General features: G+C 43.0%; 1 protein-coding gene across 3 annotated transcripts in view; it reads left to right on the top strand.

The window, feature by feature from the left end:
* Positions 1-1,863: 1,863 nt before the first annotated feature.
* The window catches only part of LOC137431059 (macrophage mannose receptor 1), a 234,554-nt gene continuing 221,490 nt past the window's right edge, over positions 1,864-14,927 (top strand). For all 3 annotated transcript variants that reach the window (XR_013624029.1, XM_068121949.2, XM_068121948.2), the window contains exon 1: positions 1,864-2,242. Coding sequence is in view for 2 of the 3 variants with exons in the window: in XM_068121949.2 (XP_067978050.2) it covers positions 2,092-2,242 (151 nt within the window). In the remaining variant the exon portion in view is untranslated. The remainder of the gene's footprint in view (positions 2,243-14,927) is intronic.

The raw sequence follows: 14,927 nt of genomic DNA, 5'->3' as shown, positions 1-14,927 counted from the left end.
GCTACGCCTAACAATGATGCTACCCCTAACAATGATGCTACCCCTGACAATGATGCTACCCCTGACAATGATGCTACCCCTGACAATGATGCTACCCCTGACAATGATGCTACCCCTGACAATGATGCTACCCCTGACAATGATGCTACCCCTGACAATGATGCTACCCCTGACAATGATGCTACCCCGAACAATGATGCTACCCCTGACAATGATGCTACCCCTGACAATGATGCTACCCCTGACAATGATGCTACCCCTGACAATGATGCTACCCCTGACAATGATGCTACCCCTGACAATGATGCTACCCCTGACAATGATGCTACCCCTGACAATGATGCTACCCCGAACAATGATGCTACCCCTAACAATGATGCTTCCCCTAACAATGATGCTACCCCTGACAATGATGCTACCCCTGACAATGATGCTACCCTTGACAATGATGCTACCCCTGACAATGATGCTACCCCTGACAATGATGCTACCCCTGACAATGATGCTACCCCTGACAATGATGCTACCCCTGACAATGATGCTACCCCTGACAATGATGCTACCCCTGACAATGATGCTACCCCTGACAATGATGCTACCCCTAACAATGATGCTACCCCTAACAATGATGCTACCCCTGACAATGATGCTACCCCTGACAATGATGCTACCCCTGACAATGATGCTACCCTTGACAATGATGCTACCCCTGACAATGATGCTTCCCCTAACAATGATGCTACCCCTGACAATGATGCTACCCCTGACAATGATGCTACCCCTGACAATGATGCTACCCCTGACAATGATGCTACCCCTGACAATGATGCTACCCCTGACAATGATGCTACCCCTGACAATGATGCTACCCCTGACAATGATGCTACCCCTGACAATGATGCTACCCCTGACAATGATGCTACTCCTGACAATGATGCTACCCCTGACAATGATGCTACCCCTGACAATGATGCTACTCCTGACAATGATGCTACCCCTGACAATGATGCTACCCCAGATCTGTGCCTCGACACAATCCTGTCTCTGAGCTCTGCAGCCAGTTCCCTTCGAGCTCGTGGCTTGGTTTTTGCTCTGATATGCATTGTCAGCTGTGAGACCGTATATAGACAGGTGTGTGCCTTTCCAAATCATGTCCAATCAATTGAATTTACCACAGGTGGACTCCAATCAAGGTGTAGAAACATCTCAAAGATGATCAAGACAAATTGGAGGCGCCTGAGCTAAATTTCAAGTGTCATAGCAAAGGGTATGAATACTTATGTAAATGTGATATTTCAGTTTTTTCTTTTTAATAAATTTGCAAAACTTTCTAAAATCCTGTTTTCTCTTTGTCATTTTGGGGTATTGAGTGTAGATTGATGAGGGAAAAAATGAATTTACTATTTCAGCATAAGGCTGCAACATAACAAAATGTGAAACAAGTGAAGGGGTCTGAATACTTTCTGAATGCACTGCGTTTATGGGAAACAAATTAACATTCTGTACATTAAAGCTATTATTGTACCCTTCGCCGTGTGCACCATAACCGGTCCCTGGTCACTCGAGGAAGTTAGTGTTAATAATTCCAACATGTTACAAATGCCTGACCTTGCTGTTGTCAGCCATTACCTCCCCGTTAACACTTATCTTTGTTGCCGTCGTTAATTAACGTTGTTTAACGTTAATATCAACGTCAAAACATTAACGTTATCGCTAATAAAAAAAACAACAACAATAGTACAAACTTCTTCGAGTCGTAGTTTAAGACTTAAGAGTTCAATCGTCAGCGAAATGAAGTGAAAAAATCGCAAAGATCGTGACAATAACACGTGGAAGGAACTCGGTGGTCTCTCCCGCCCCGTCAGTGCGGACGGTTCAATTCTCGGAAACGGATGCGCTCAACACCCGAGGTTCATGCGAGCATCGTGAGTGCCGCGACTCCTATTTAAGAGAGCGTCACTTACCAGTGCAAAGGTTACTTACCCCAAAGGTTACTTACCCCAAAGGTTACTTACCCCAAAGGTAACTTACCCCAAAGGTTACTTACCCCCAAAGGTTACCCCCCCCCCCCCCGGGCCCCGGTGGGACTAGATGCCACTCGTCCGATCGATTTCCGAAGAGAAGACCATTGCTGAAACTGCAACCATGCGGTCCACCCCGTATTGTCACGCCACGAACCTTCCTCGTTTACTTTCTCTCGCTGTGCTCCTTGTCGTCGTGCTATGCGCACACGCAACTGCAGGTGAGAATATAAACAAGGGTGATCCTCGGCACTGGCACGGTTCACCAGAGGACATGGATTCGATTCCTGGTCCGCGCATGCAATTTTCTCACAAATGTCATTGAATATATATATATTATATATATAGGCCTTTGGGCCCAAAGACCCTGTATCAATGTATAGATGTATAGATGTCTATATACATATACATATATATATATATATATATATATACACACACACACATACACAGTCACGTGAAAAAGTAAGTACACCCCATGTAAAGTTTTGACTTTTTCAACATATTTCAACATACAGCTATTTGATCTTCATTTTAACAATATTGATAGATACAGGTGATATAATATAACAAATATCATGAAACATTTACATTTTGTAGTCCATTGTATAATTTAAATAAACATAAATGCAAATTTCGCATGTGGAAAAAGTAAGTACACCCCTACATTTATCACTACTTCAAATACCTAAAATTAGAATCAGGTGCACCAGCTCAGGTGCAAATGATTGGAACATCGTTAGAGAGGATCTTGGAGGAACCTGTCTTATTTAAACCTCAGACATTTAGTTTGGTTTGCTCTTTGTTGTTGAAGTGTGCGGCGTCACCATGCCGAGATCAAAAGAGCTCTCTGAGGCCTTCAGAAAGAAGGTTATAGATGCCTACGAGTCTGGGAAGGGATTTAAAAAGATCTCCAAACAATTTGAAATCAATCCTTCGACTGTCCGGAAGATCATCCACAAGTGGAGAAGATTCCAAACAACTGCCAACTTGTTCAGGCCAGGCCGCCCCAGCAAGTTCAGCCCGAGAGCAGACCGCAAGATGCTGAAAGAAGTCTCTAAGAACCTCAGAATGTCATCACGGGACAAACAGGTAGCTCTTGCCACTGTTGATGTCAAAGTGCACGGGTCCACCATAAGAAAGCGGCTGCACAAATTTGATCTACATGGGAGGTGTGCCAGGAGGGAACCTTTGTTGTCCAGAAATAACATCAGGGCAAGACTAAAGTTTGCCAATGAACACCTAGGCAAAGACCAGCACTTCGGGAACAATGTGCTCTGGACAGATGAGTCAAAGGTAGAGCTATTTGGCCACAGTACCAGAAGACATGTTTGGCAAAAACCAAAGACAGCATTTGACCACAAGAACCTGATACCAACTGTAAAGCATGGTGGTGGAAATATTATGGTTTGGGGCAGCTTTGCTGCATCAGGGCCTGGGCAGCTCACCATCATAGAATCCACTATGAATTCTTCATTGTACCAGAGGGTGCTTGAAGATAATGTGAGGCCATCTGTCGAAAAGTTGAAGCTCAACCGAAGGTGGACCTTGCAACATGACAATTACCCTAAACATACCAGTAAATCCACCAAGGAATGGCTGAAAAGAAAGAAATGGAGGGTTCTGGAATGGCCAAGTCAAAGCCCGGATCTAAATCCCATCGAGATGTTGTGGGGGGGGATTTGAAACGTGCTGTGCATGCAAGAAACCCCTCAAACATCGCACAGCTGAAAGAATTCTGCATGGAGGAGTTGGCAAAAATTTCTCCCAGTCGATGTCAGAGACTGGTAGACAGTTATCAGAAACGCCTACTTGAGGTTGTTTCTGCCAAAGGGGGCAATACCACCTATTAGAGCCAAGGGTGTACTTACTTTTTCCACGTGCGAAATTTGCATTTATGTTTATTTAAATTATACAATGGACAACAAAATGTAAATGTTTCATGATATTTGTGATATTATATCACCTGTATCTATCAATATTGTTAAAATGAAGATCAAATAGCTGTATGTTGAAATATGTTGAAAAGGTCAAACCTTTGCATGCGGTGTACTTACTTTTTCACATGTCTGTATATATATTGTTACGGTTTTCGCGCGACCCTCCTGCCCTTACCAAGGGGAGATTAAGCCCCTTGTTCTTTTTGGGTCATCGCAACCGAGAGACTTGAATCGCCCCTCACGGGCAGACGCAGGGTAGGGTTCCGGGACAATTCTCGCACGTACCTAAGTACCTATGCCGCCGTGGAAGCGAGGATCAAGCCTCGCACGAACCACGTGTAATTTGAGTATGTGCAAGCGGATGACGTACCACGTGGTCCGTGCAGTTACCTGGTATTGGAACCCGATTAGAGCGATAATTATTCGTACCACGCAAAGTCAATGATGGAAAACACAAAAGCGGTAGAATTCAAAGGAATAACACGATTTAATTATTATTTACAATGATTCGGTAGAAAGCAGAGACACAGGGCAGAACTTAAACAGTCTTAGCTTATCCCCAGACACGGGCCCGTTCACACTCACAGGGGGAAATGAAGGAAGGATGGTGTTCATGCGCTGAATGCACCGGCTTGGTCGTCCAGGAACAGCTTCGCCCGGCGTGGCCCTCCCCGGTCACAGCACGTCCCTCAATGAAGGCAAGCAGGCGGCAGGAGGGATCCTTGCAGCGCGTCTCTCGAACAAAGGCAGAGCAGGCAGGCGGGAAAATATACGCGTCCTCGCATGGCTCGATGGTTCCTCACAGCGCTATTAATCAGCGGCGCGCTGTGACTCGCGTAACTCAATAGAGGGTTTTCCTCAAGCTCAACCGAGCGTTTAACGTGTTCAAGTGCCTCTCCCCTCGAAACTGAGACTTCTTTCAGCGCACCTCTCCTCAGAACTTGTTCAACTCTCAAGCGCCTCTCCCATAACTACTGGGGTGGAGGCTTTGCGCAAAGGGTTTTATTGCCACGCCCTTAGCCCCCATCGAATGTTCTAACCACGCCTTTTGACCCAGTGCTAAGCCACTCTCTTCGAGCCCTGATTGGCGGCCCGTGCTTACCGTCGGCTTCTCCCCCGCCTTCGTTTGGTCTTGCCTCGACTTGTCAAGCCTGCCTCGTGTTAATTTGTGCCAAAAACCACAGTATCGAGGTGGAATAAGCAATGGGAGGACCTAACTCTCATTATTCTACTCAACGCAAAACTAACACAGGAAAAGGACTATACTTACATTTACTAAGACATAACTGAACTATCGCGAGGCTACGTGTTGTAGTGTGGCTAAACTATGAGGGGGAAATTAACCGTTGTTGTAAAAACTCAAAACCACAACACTACCCCTCTCCCTCATCAGACTCGTCCCCGAGTCGAACCCAACAAAATGGAACGACCGGTTTTGAGAATGATATGCAAAATTAACCTTTGTTTTACATGTGACATATAGGTGTGGTTCCCCCTAACATTTACTCTAACCAGTGTATGCGACAGTTTTAAAACACTAAATATGTCCCCCCTATTGCGTTGAGTAGCTATCTAACAGAATCACGCCCACAACTAACCGAATTGTGGAATTTGTCAAACTAAACACATAGCCAGTGGGCAGCATTTTATATTTACAAGCACAAAAAACTTAATTTATTTACAATTCTATGACCCAGGACCTGTCCTTTTTGAAGAGAAGATTGGAGGGGAGAGAACGCACAGCAAAACCAAAACACACTCATAAATTCATAACACTTGCTGCTTGCTTCTTGCATCTTGCTTCTTGCTTCTTCTGTGTGCCTATCAAACCGGCTAGCCCCCGGACCAGCATACAGGCCATTCCTGATCTTCAGGGCTATCTCCCTTACAAATCTTCTCATCCCTAGCACACCATAATAAAAATGCACAAAAAAATGCATTTATTGTATTTCTTTGCCAAGCAGGGCCAACCTCATGTGGTCCGACTGCGTGACATTAATGCCACTCAAAACAAGTGGTCCGAAGATGCAAGATGATGTTGCAGCAACGTGCTGCATAGCAGAGGTGCCAAGCCACAAGACTTGTGGTCCATAAGTGTAATAATGTGCAGCAAAGTGTTTGTGGCAGCAAAGTGCTGCACAGGTGCAGCAAAGTTACAACAAAAGGATATGGCAGCAAAGTGCTTCGCAGTTCGGCTGCACAGGTGTAACAAGGTGCAGAAGGAATGCTGCACAGATCGATGGTGCTGCACAGTTCCACCTCCAAAATGGTCCTGGGGTGGGGGGGGGAGAGACAAAGCACGACCAGCAAAGTGGAAAGGACGCAATGGTACACAGCAAACAAGGTAGTGCAGCGCAAGGGGCGCGGAAGAGCGAGCGGAGCAGGCTCGTCCCTAGCCGTTCATACCCCCCAACGTCTGCTTACACTACCCTAGCCCTTCCTTGTATTTACAAATTCGTCTCTACGTCTTGTCTCCCATATCCCCCTCTATTCCAAATTCGTCTCCCAATCCCTCCAAGGAACGAAGGAATGGAACAAACACAATGTCACGTTACGTCATGATGCGTCTTTTCCACTCAAACAGTTTACAGAGCCCTGGTGTGGAGCTTCGTCCTCCTCTGTGACTGGCTGTGGATGGTGTGAAGGGAATTCTCATCCGAACTACACTACTGACATTTACTTTTAAACTACCCGGGGTCGTACCCCCCCAATCGGCCTCTTTAAACTATGTGGTTCTAAAAACCTGAATTCCCATTGTCCACCCTGTGGTGCCCCTGAAATTTGGGTCTCACTCCCAACGAATTTTCATACTGTGCCCTTGCACAATTTCGGGGTTGGGTCATGTGGCTCCACTAGCAGGTCTACCTACCTGTGCACCTCCGCCAATGAAGTCGCCACCTGAGCTTACCTGCTCCTGCGACTATCTAAACTGGGGAAGGCCCCTCCTGGCATTTTACCCCCTGATGCCCACCTTGGCATTGGGCAACCCGGATCCTCTCCTGGGATCCTCGGGCCCCACTCAACAACTTACAACTACCCTAACTGGCTCCCAGAGCCTACCTGCGGCCTCACCTGGCCGACAAACTACCAGTGGCGGTGTGCCGTAACTACAAATGGTAACGCAACAACCACAACACCCAAGGAATTGGAGCCGCATGCAACTGAAACTCCGAGGGAGTTGGTGACGTAATGTCATGGTCAATGACCATAACCTCCAACTGGTATCATTCCGAGCATAACCCCCAAGGGATTCGAACTGCATGCAATTGAAACCCCAAGGGAATTGGTTACTCCGGACACCAATTGGGACAATTATGGTCAATAACCATAACTACAAATTAAACCACATGCCCAGCCATTCCACATACTCACGCACCCTACAAAAACACTAATTTCCACTACCCACACCACAGGTGTCAATATCCATACAAATTTTGCCTATGCCCTCTACCTGGTGTTACACTACCCACCCCGGGCGTCCGTGAATGGGTTCCATATCCCCCCATTCACTCCTTCGCACCATGCATTCCACACCTTTTATTCCCACACCAAGCATTCCACACTACTCATTCGCACACCATTTATTTCACACACCTTTTGTCTCGCACACTACTTTCCATACACCTCAACGCAATTCCATTTATCTCAACACAATTCCTCACACACACAGCATCATCTATCTGACTGGTTTTCCCCTAAAACTCATGCTTCCCCGTCGTCCCGTTACACTATGCACTCCCTTCGTCATTATCAACCATCTAAACTACCTACGTCCCCACTACAGTACAAGAGTCACTACTTAAATCTCAGTCTCTTCGACAGTCTGCTAAATCCCTAACATTATCCTAGCCCTCCCTCCGCTAGCTTCGGTGCCCCATGGAGGTAACCATCGCTGGCACCCCCATGTGCCTAACACTGCCATCCCCCTAAACTAGTGCTCATGGACCCTGTGTGAGGAATGGTAACACTCCATTCCCCCACGTAGGGTACACTATCCTCATCCGTCCACTACACTCGAGCCTCTTCGTGTGGAAATACGTTGGCATGGCTCGACCTCGAAAGGCCGAGCTATCCATGCGGGTGGTTAGTCTCCTGTATGGGGTGTCCATCTGGCATTTTCGATCCAAAGGGGGAGGTATGGATGGGCCAAGATGCAGGGCTCCATCCCTGTGCGGGGCCTCGGGGTCCCACGCACGGTGACCCCAACGCACGGTGACCCCAACGCACGGTGACCCCAACGCACGGTGACTATGCTTACATTTACTAAGACATAACTGAACTATCGCGCGGCTGCTTGTTGTAGTGTGACTAAACTATGAGGGGGAAATTAACCTTTATTGTAAAAACTAAAAACCGCAACAATATATATATATATGTATGTATGTATGTATGTATGTATGTATGTATGTCTGTATGTATATATATGGATGTATGTATGTATGTATGTATGTATATATATGTTTGTATGTATATATATGTATGTATATGTATGTATGTGTATATATATACTATGTATGTATATGTATATATATATATATATATATATATATATATATATATATATATATATATATATATATATATGTATGTAAGTATATATATGTATGTATGTATATATATATATATATACTAGCAAAGGTACCCGGCGTTGCCCGGATTCCAAATATGTAGAAAGTAAATAACTTGACTGATAGCAAGTTGTTATGTAGTTCATGTTATATGTAATTATATGTACATAACATAAGAACTTGCTATAAGTTAAGTCATTTAAGTTAAAAAAGAGTCAGTGAGTTGGTGATTTAGGTCCAAGTTCAATCCATTTTGGGACTATATCTCAGAACGGGCCACATTTGGTGGCTTCACAAATTTTTGCCGCTGCTGGGATTGGAACGCGGATCGTCTGCGTGGCAAGCAAGCACATGATCCACTGGGCCACCAGCGCTACCTAGGTAAAATATTAACAGACATGTGCTTTAGTCAGCAAGAGCTCTGGGGTAGACAACATTTCTTGTTCTGCCGTTTGGTGCTCTGATGAAAAGATGTGTGCTTGCCCCAACACGTGAGCATGGAACGTAGAGTTGACCATGAGAGAAACATGGACTTGTCAGTTCAACTCCAGCAACCTTGAGAGATTGTCCCTGAGACTTGTTGATGGTCATAGCAAATGATAGTCTCACTGGAAACTGAAGGCGCTTGAACTGAAATGGCATATCTGTTGGGATGATGGGAATCCGTGGAATAAAAACATCCTCTCCCTTGGCACAACCAGTCATAATGGTGGCTTCGATCACATGGGGCATAAGAGTTTTGACAGCGAGTCTTGTACCGTTACAGAGTTTTGGTGCATCCAAATTTCGTCGCAACATAATGGGGGCTCCCACTTTCAGTTGCAGATTGTGAGGTGGAACACCAGTGAGCTGAAGAGAGTTTAGAAACTCTGTTGGATAGTTGACAGCATCGTCAAGATCAACTTCAGTGTCAACTGACTTGTACCATGTGGATTGGTCTGGTAGCTGTTGAATGATGGTGGCATTAATATCCTGCACAATGTCATTTTTGGGAGCAAGGATGGCACGTTCACAAAGCCACTCATGGTTTTTATAAATCTGTGAGAGGCTAGGATAAACCTTCAATAGCATTTCTTCAGATGTTTTTTTTTTTTTTGGGATACTGAATCGAGGCTCGTGAAAGAACTAACATTTACTTCACAAACAAATCAACCAGACAGACAAAATATATAAAAAGAGGGAGTGGAAGACAAGATGGGGAGAGAAGGGGAAGCACACAAACACTTGAGAGCACACAACATTTGAGAGCAGGGAGATGTGTGGAAGGGAGAGGGCCCGGGGGGAGGAGGCATGGGAAGGGGGGGGGGGTGGGGGGGGGAGGGGAGAAGTATAAAACACAAGGACACCAAGGACTTCCAGGGCAGAAGTTGGTATTTCAAAAAAGTGGAATTGGGGTGAAATTAGCGGGGGTAGAAAAGATCAAGGTTTTGGATGGGGGAGGATAAGAGATGGTGGTGAACAGCTGTTTTAAAGACCTGGAGGGAGGAGAGGGATTGAAGAGAGTGAGGGACTTTGTTTCAGAGGCGGGAGAAAAGAGGAATGAAGGAGTGAAGGTGAGCAGAGAGTCTTGATTTTGGCAGTTTCACCGTAAGAGGGTTGCAGGCAGATCTTGTGCGACCTGTAGGAATATTTGGGGGACACAGCCCAGAGAGAGCTGGGGGGGGGGGGGCAAGGCCAGAGTGGAGTCGGTAGAAGATGGAAAGACCACCAACCTGCCTGCGGTGAGTGAGTGAGTGAGAGGCCGTTGGAGTTAGCTTTATCGCGGGAGATTCCAATGATTCTGAATGCTTTGGTTTCAACAGCGTGAAGACGAGCTAGGTGTGAGGCAGGAGCACCAGTCCAGAGGGGAGAGCAGTATTCCATTGAGCTGCGGATGAAAGCCTTGTATGTGGTGAGGAGCTCAGGTGTGCCAAGGAAGGACTTCGCACGACGGAGGATGCCCAGTCGGCGACTGGCTTTGGAGGCCAGATTTGAAATGTGGTTTTCCCAGGAAAGATCATGGCAGATAGTGAGACCCAAAAGCTTGAGTGACAGAACTTCTTGGAGGATATGGTTTAAACCAATCATAATTCAAACAATTATTTTGCACAAATGTATTTGTAATATACGTGATATCACATTTTATAAACAATTGAAGCTGAAAACTTAAGTTGAAAAAAAATAATTTCCCCCAAAAAATCCCAAAATAAAAATAATTGGAAATTTTTTCAAAAAAATACCCTCAGGAGAGATATGTGCATACCAGAAGTTTGGTACGATTTCACAAAAGTTGGAGGGAGTAGTTCAGTGACAAGACAACACAACAAGACAAAACAGAAACTGCACAGATATATACAGTATATATATATAGATGTATAATATATATGTATATGTATGTGTATGTATGTATGTACATATATATATGTATATGTATGTATATGTATGTATATGTATGTATATGTGTGGATGTATATACATATATATATATATATATATATATATGTATAATATATATGTATGTGTATGTATGTATGTATGTATGTATGCATTTATTTTAATAATGCATTTATTTTATATAGCGCTTTTCAGGAAGCCCAAAGACGCTTTATATATATATATATAGTATATATATATGCCATATATATATAGATATATGTATGTATATGTATGTATATGTATGGATGTATATATACATATATATATATATATATATATATATGTATGTATGTATATGTACGTATATATATATATATATATGTATATATATATGGAAGCAGATGCATCGACGAATGCAGTGGAGTGTGTATATATATATATATATATATATATATATATATATATATATATATATATATATATATATATATATATATATATATATATATATGTATAGATGTATATATACATACATATATATATAGATATATATATATATATATATATATATATATATATATATATATATATATATATATATATATATGTATGTATGTATGTATGTATATGTATGTATGTATATGTACGTATATATATATATGTATATATATATGGAAGCAGATGCATCGACGAATGCAGTGGAGTGGTGCAGGTGACATGGAATGCACACGCCAGGTATATCTCATATGGCACAGATGTTCTGTATAGATATTCCATTGCCTGAAAATTGGCGGAATTAGATTTGTTGATTAATGTTCACCTTTTATGTTGTTCTGATCTGATTTGACATCTCCTTAAACGTTCACCACACGTTGAAACTTGTCTTGGGGTGTCATGTTTCTACAAGGACAAAGGATCCAAAACGAGGTGCATTTTTATGTTAGAAATTAGGCCTGGGAGAGGGTCTGGGTGTAAAGACCCTCTTGTGAAAATACCATGGGAATGGAACATCACTTCCTTATTGCAGACGCAGCATCCGCTACTCTTGAAGGACGGAGTGCCTCAAAATTGCAATTCTGCCGAAATGGCAAAACACAAGCCTGATTCATTCCAGGTTATATGTCCAGACAACTCACACAACAATGTTACCATTGGGTAATCTTTCCATCCTTTGCTGTTACTCTGCCATATTTATTTCCTTGTGTGTGAGTTACATTCGGAAAACGTACCTTTACGCATGATAGTGTCTCCATTACACTCATGGAGTCTACATGGCGGTTAAAATGTTTTTACTTTTTCAAAACGTTTCTGAGTCAAAGGCGTTACTTGTATTCCAATTCCAATGACTTAAGGAGACCCACACGTTGTTTTTTGGGGGGAGGGGGAGAGAGAGATATGTGTGTCTAGAAACTACGTTGAAAAAGACAAACTTATGTGCTGTAGTTTTCTGGAACAGGAGAAGAATCTTCTTGTTGGGGAAAACCTTTTGATTCCCATCCCATGTTTATAAGTACTGCTGATTAAGCAAAGTGGGCCTGTCTGTATATATTAGGTGTCCCGGAAAGTAATGTGTTTTTTTTAAGTTGTGTGCATGCATGCATCTTCAAAATCGGCATTACTTTCCATATATATATATATTATTTATTCATTTTTATTTTTTAAAGAAAGAAACCTGCTGTCGAGTGGGTGAAACGTTGCCTGAGACTGGGTCTGCTGTAGCTTATTTGTTTGCTCAAAAATTTGTGGAGTGGACCCAATTTTACTTTCTGGTTGGAAGCATCTTCTTTCTTTAAGAAATGCATAATCCCAACCACCCCAATCTTTTACCATATATATCCAAGATTATATATATATATATATATATATATATATATATATATATATATATATATATATATATATATATATATATATATATATATATATCGTATCAAAATAAAGCTAATCCGAATTCAAGGGGTTAATATGCAAAGGTAATTTATTTTGACAATTTACATGTGGTTTACTAATTAAGAGTTTACTAATAAAGCTCGCAGTGTTAAGTGTGTAAAATTCTGAGGAGACTCCGTTGGCTCAATAGCGCAGTGGGCTCTCACCGCGTAAGTGATGGAGGTCCCTGGTTTGAGTCCCAGGTCGAGTCAGAATTTTTCACACTAGCCCCACACAGGAATTTAATTCGTTTATTTAAAAAAAAAAAATATATATATATATATATATATAAATAATAATTATATATATATGTATATATATGTATGTTTAAGATTATATATATATATGTATATATATATTTTGTATATACAGTGGTACCTCGGCTTACGAGTGCCCCAACGTACGAGTTTTTCGGGATACGAGCCGTCGCTCGGGCGGTTTGTTGCTTTGGGATACGAGCCGAGATCCGATGTACGAGCTCAAAAAATTTATTTTTTTGAATTTTCCGGTTGTGGCTTCCGGTTCCGGTCACGTGGTTATCTTGCCGTGAAAGCATCTCTGCTTGGATATAAAACACGCAATCGTCGAAATACATTAGCGAGGAATCTCCTTGCTCCAGCCGGTGACGTCATCGGCGGGGATCCCCGCCTCCAGAGTGGCTGGTCACGTGACCGCCAAAGCGTGTCGCGCGTGCGGGTATAATGAGCTACACCTGTGGATCACGTGACCACGGAAGCACGCCTCGCTTGAGAGGCATGGCTTTCGGTTTGCGTTTTGCTTTATAAGGCGCGATAAATGGGCTTTTGAGTGTTAGCGGTTCATGGCGTTGACGGTTCATGACGGTTCATGGCGTTGACGGTCAAAAACCCATTACATCAATTTTACCAGGCACTGTACAGTAAGTACAGTGGACACCAAATGCACGGTGGAAGGCTAGAAGTAGAAGATCGTCCAAGACAAGTGAGAATAAGCCATACTTTGGAGATGACGTCATTCGCTGGTCCGATAACCAAAGATGTGGTATAAAAAACCAGGTGAGCTAACAATGCAGCAATGAAGGAATTCGGCCAAGGCACCGGCACACAACGACCTACCTACATCGAAAGACTCAATGCCAATGGTGACAGAAGCCAAGACGGCCGGCTTAAACACCGCCGAAAGACCACGGTGTACCAACTTACGATGCAGAACATCTTGCACTTAATATGATGACAACAGGTGCCATCCTCTGACGTACCATTACAGGTACAGGTACAGTACACGTGAGCACAGAGCAAAAGTTCACTGAAACCGAGATTAAGAAAAAAGAAAAAACACCTCGTGGTCCGTGCTCGATATCCGAGTTTCAATCTTTTCAAACACATGATGCTCTCGGTCACGGTATCTCCTGCGAGCTGCTTCTCCTTCAACCACACAAGCAACAACTTCTCCATATCTTCATGGATAGAGGTCCAGTTTATTTCTTTACATTCTCTTGTATTATGTACAGTATATACGAGGTCGTGCTTGTTTATACATTATTTGTTATTTATAAAGTACATTTTTGTTATTTAAAAGCACCTAACAAAAAAAATTGGTGTTTTTTTTTTGAGGCTGGAACGGATTAATAGCATTTCAATGCATTTGAATGGGAAAATTTGCTTTGACTTACGAGCGATTTGGCTTACGAGCTCCGTCACGGAACGGATTAAACTCGTAAGCCGAGGTACCACTGTATATATATATATTTTTAAACAACATTGCAGTGCCCCCTGTTGGCCATGTCTATGATTAATCTGGTGCTCATTGTACGGACCTCAGAAGGATGATTCAACCTACCTCGTGTTATTTAACGGCATGGCAGGGGCTCAAACTCAAGACCCTAAGATCTCAAGCCAGGCAACTTAACCTTTGAGCTGACACCGCCCATAATATCAGAATAAACAATGCCTTTAAAAGTTAACAGCAAAAATAATAAAGAATGTTCACGGACAATACCATTTTGGACATTCTTCCTCACTCTTGTTTTCAACTCATTTTTGTCTCTCCAAAAGTGAGGCTCATGGAAGAGAGGGAAGATTGACAGTAAGGGAGCGTGACACCAATTTGGTGCAATCAGCAAGCGAATAAACAAA

This window comes from Myxine glutinosa, chromosome 7 (assembly GCF_964187855.1).
Source record: "Myxine glutinosa chromosome 7, kmMyxGlut1.1, whole genome shotgun sequence".
Lineage (NCBI taxonomy): Eukaryota > Metazoa > Chordata > Myxini > Myxiniformes > Myxinidae > Myxine > Myxine glutinosa.
Note: the sequence above shows the minus strand (reverse complement) of the source record. Positions and strands in the feature narration are given on the sequence as shown.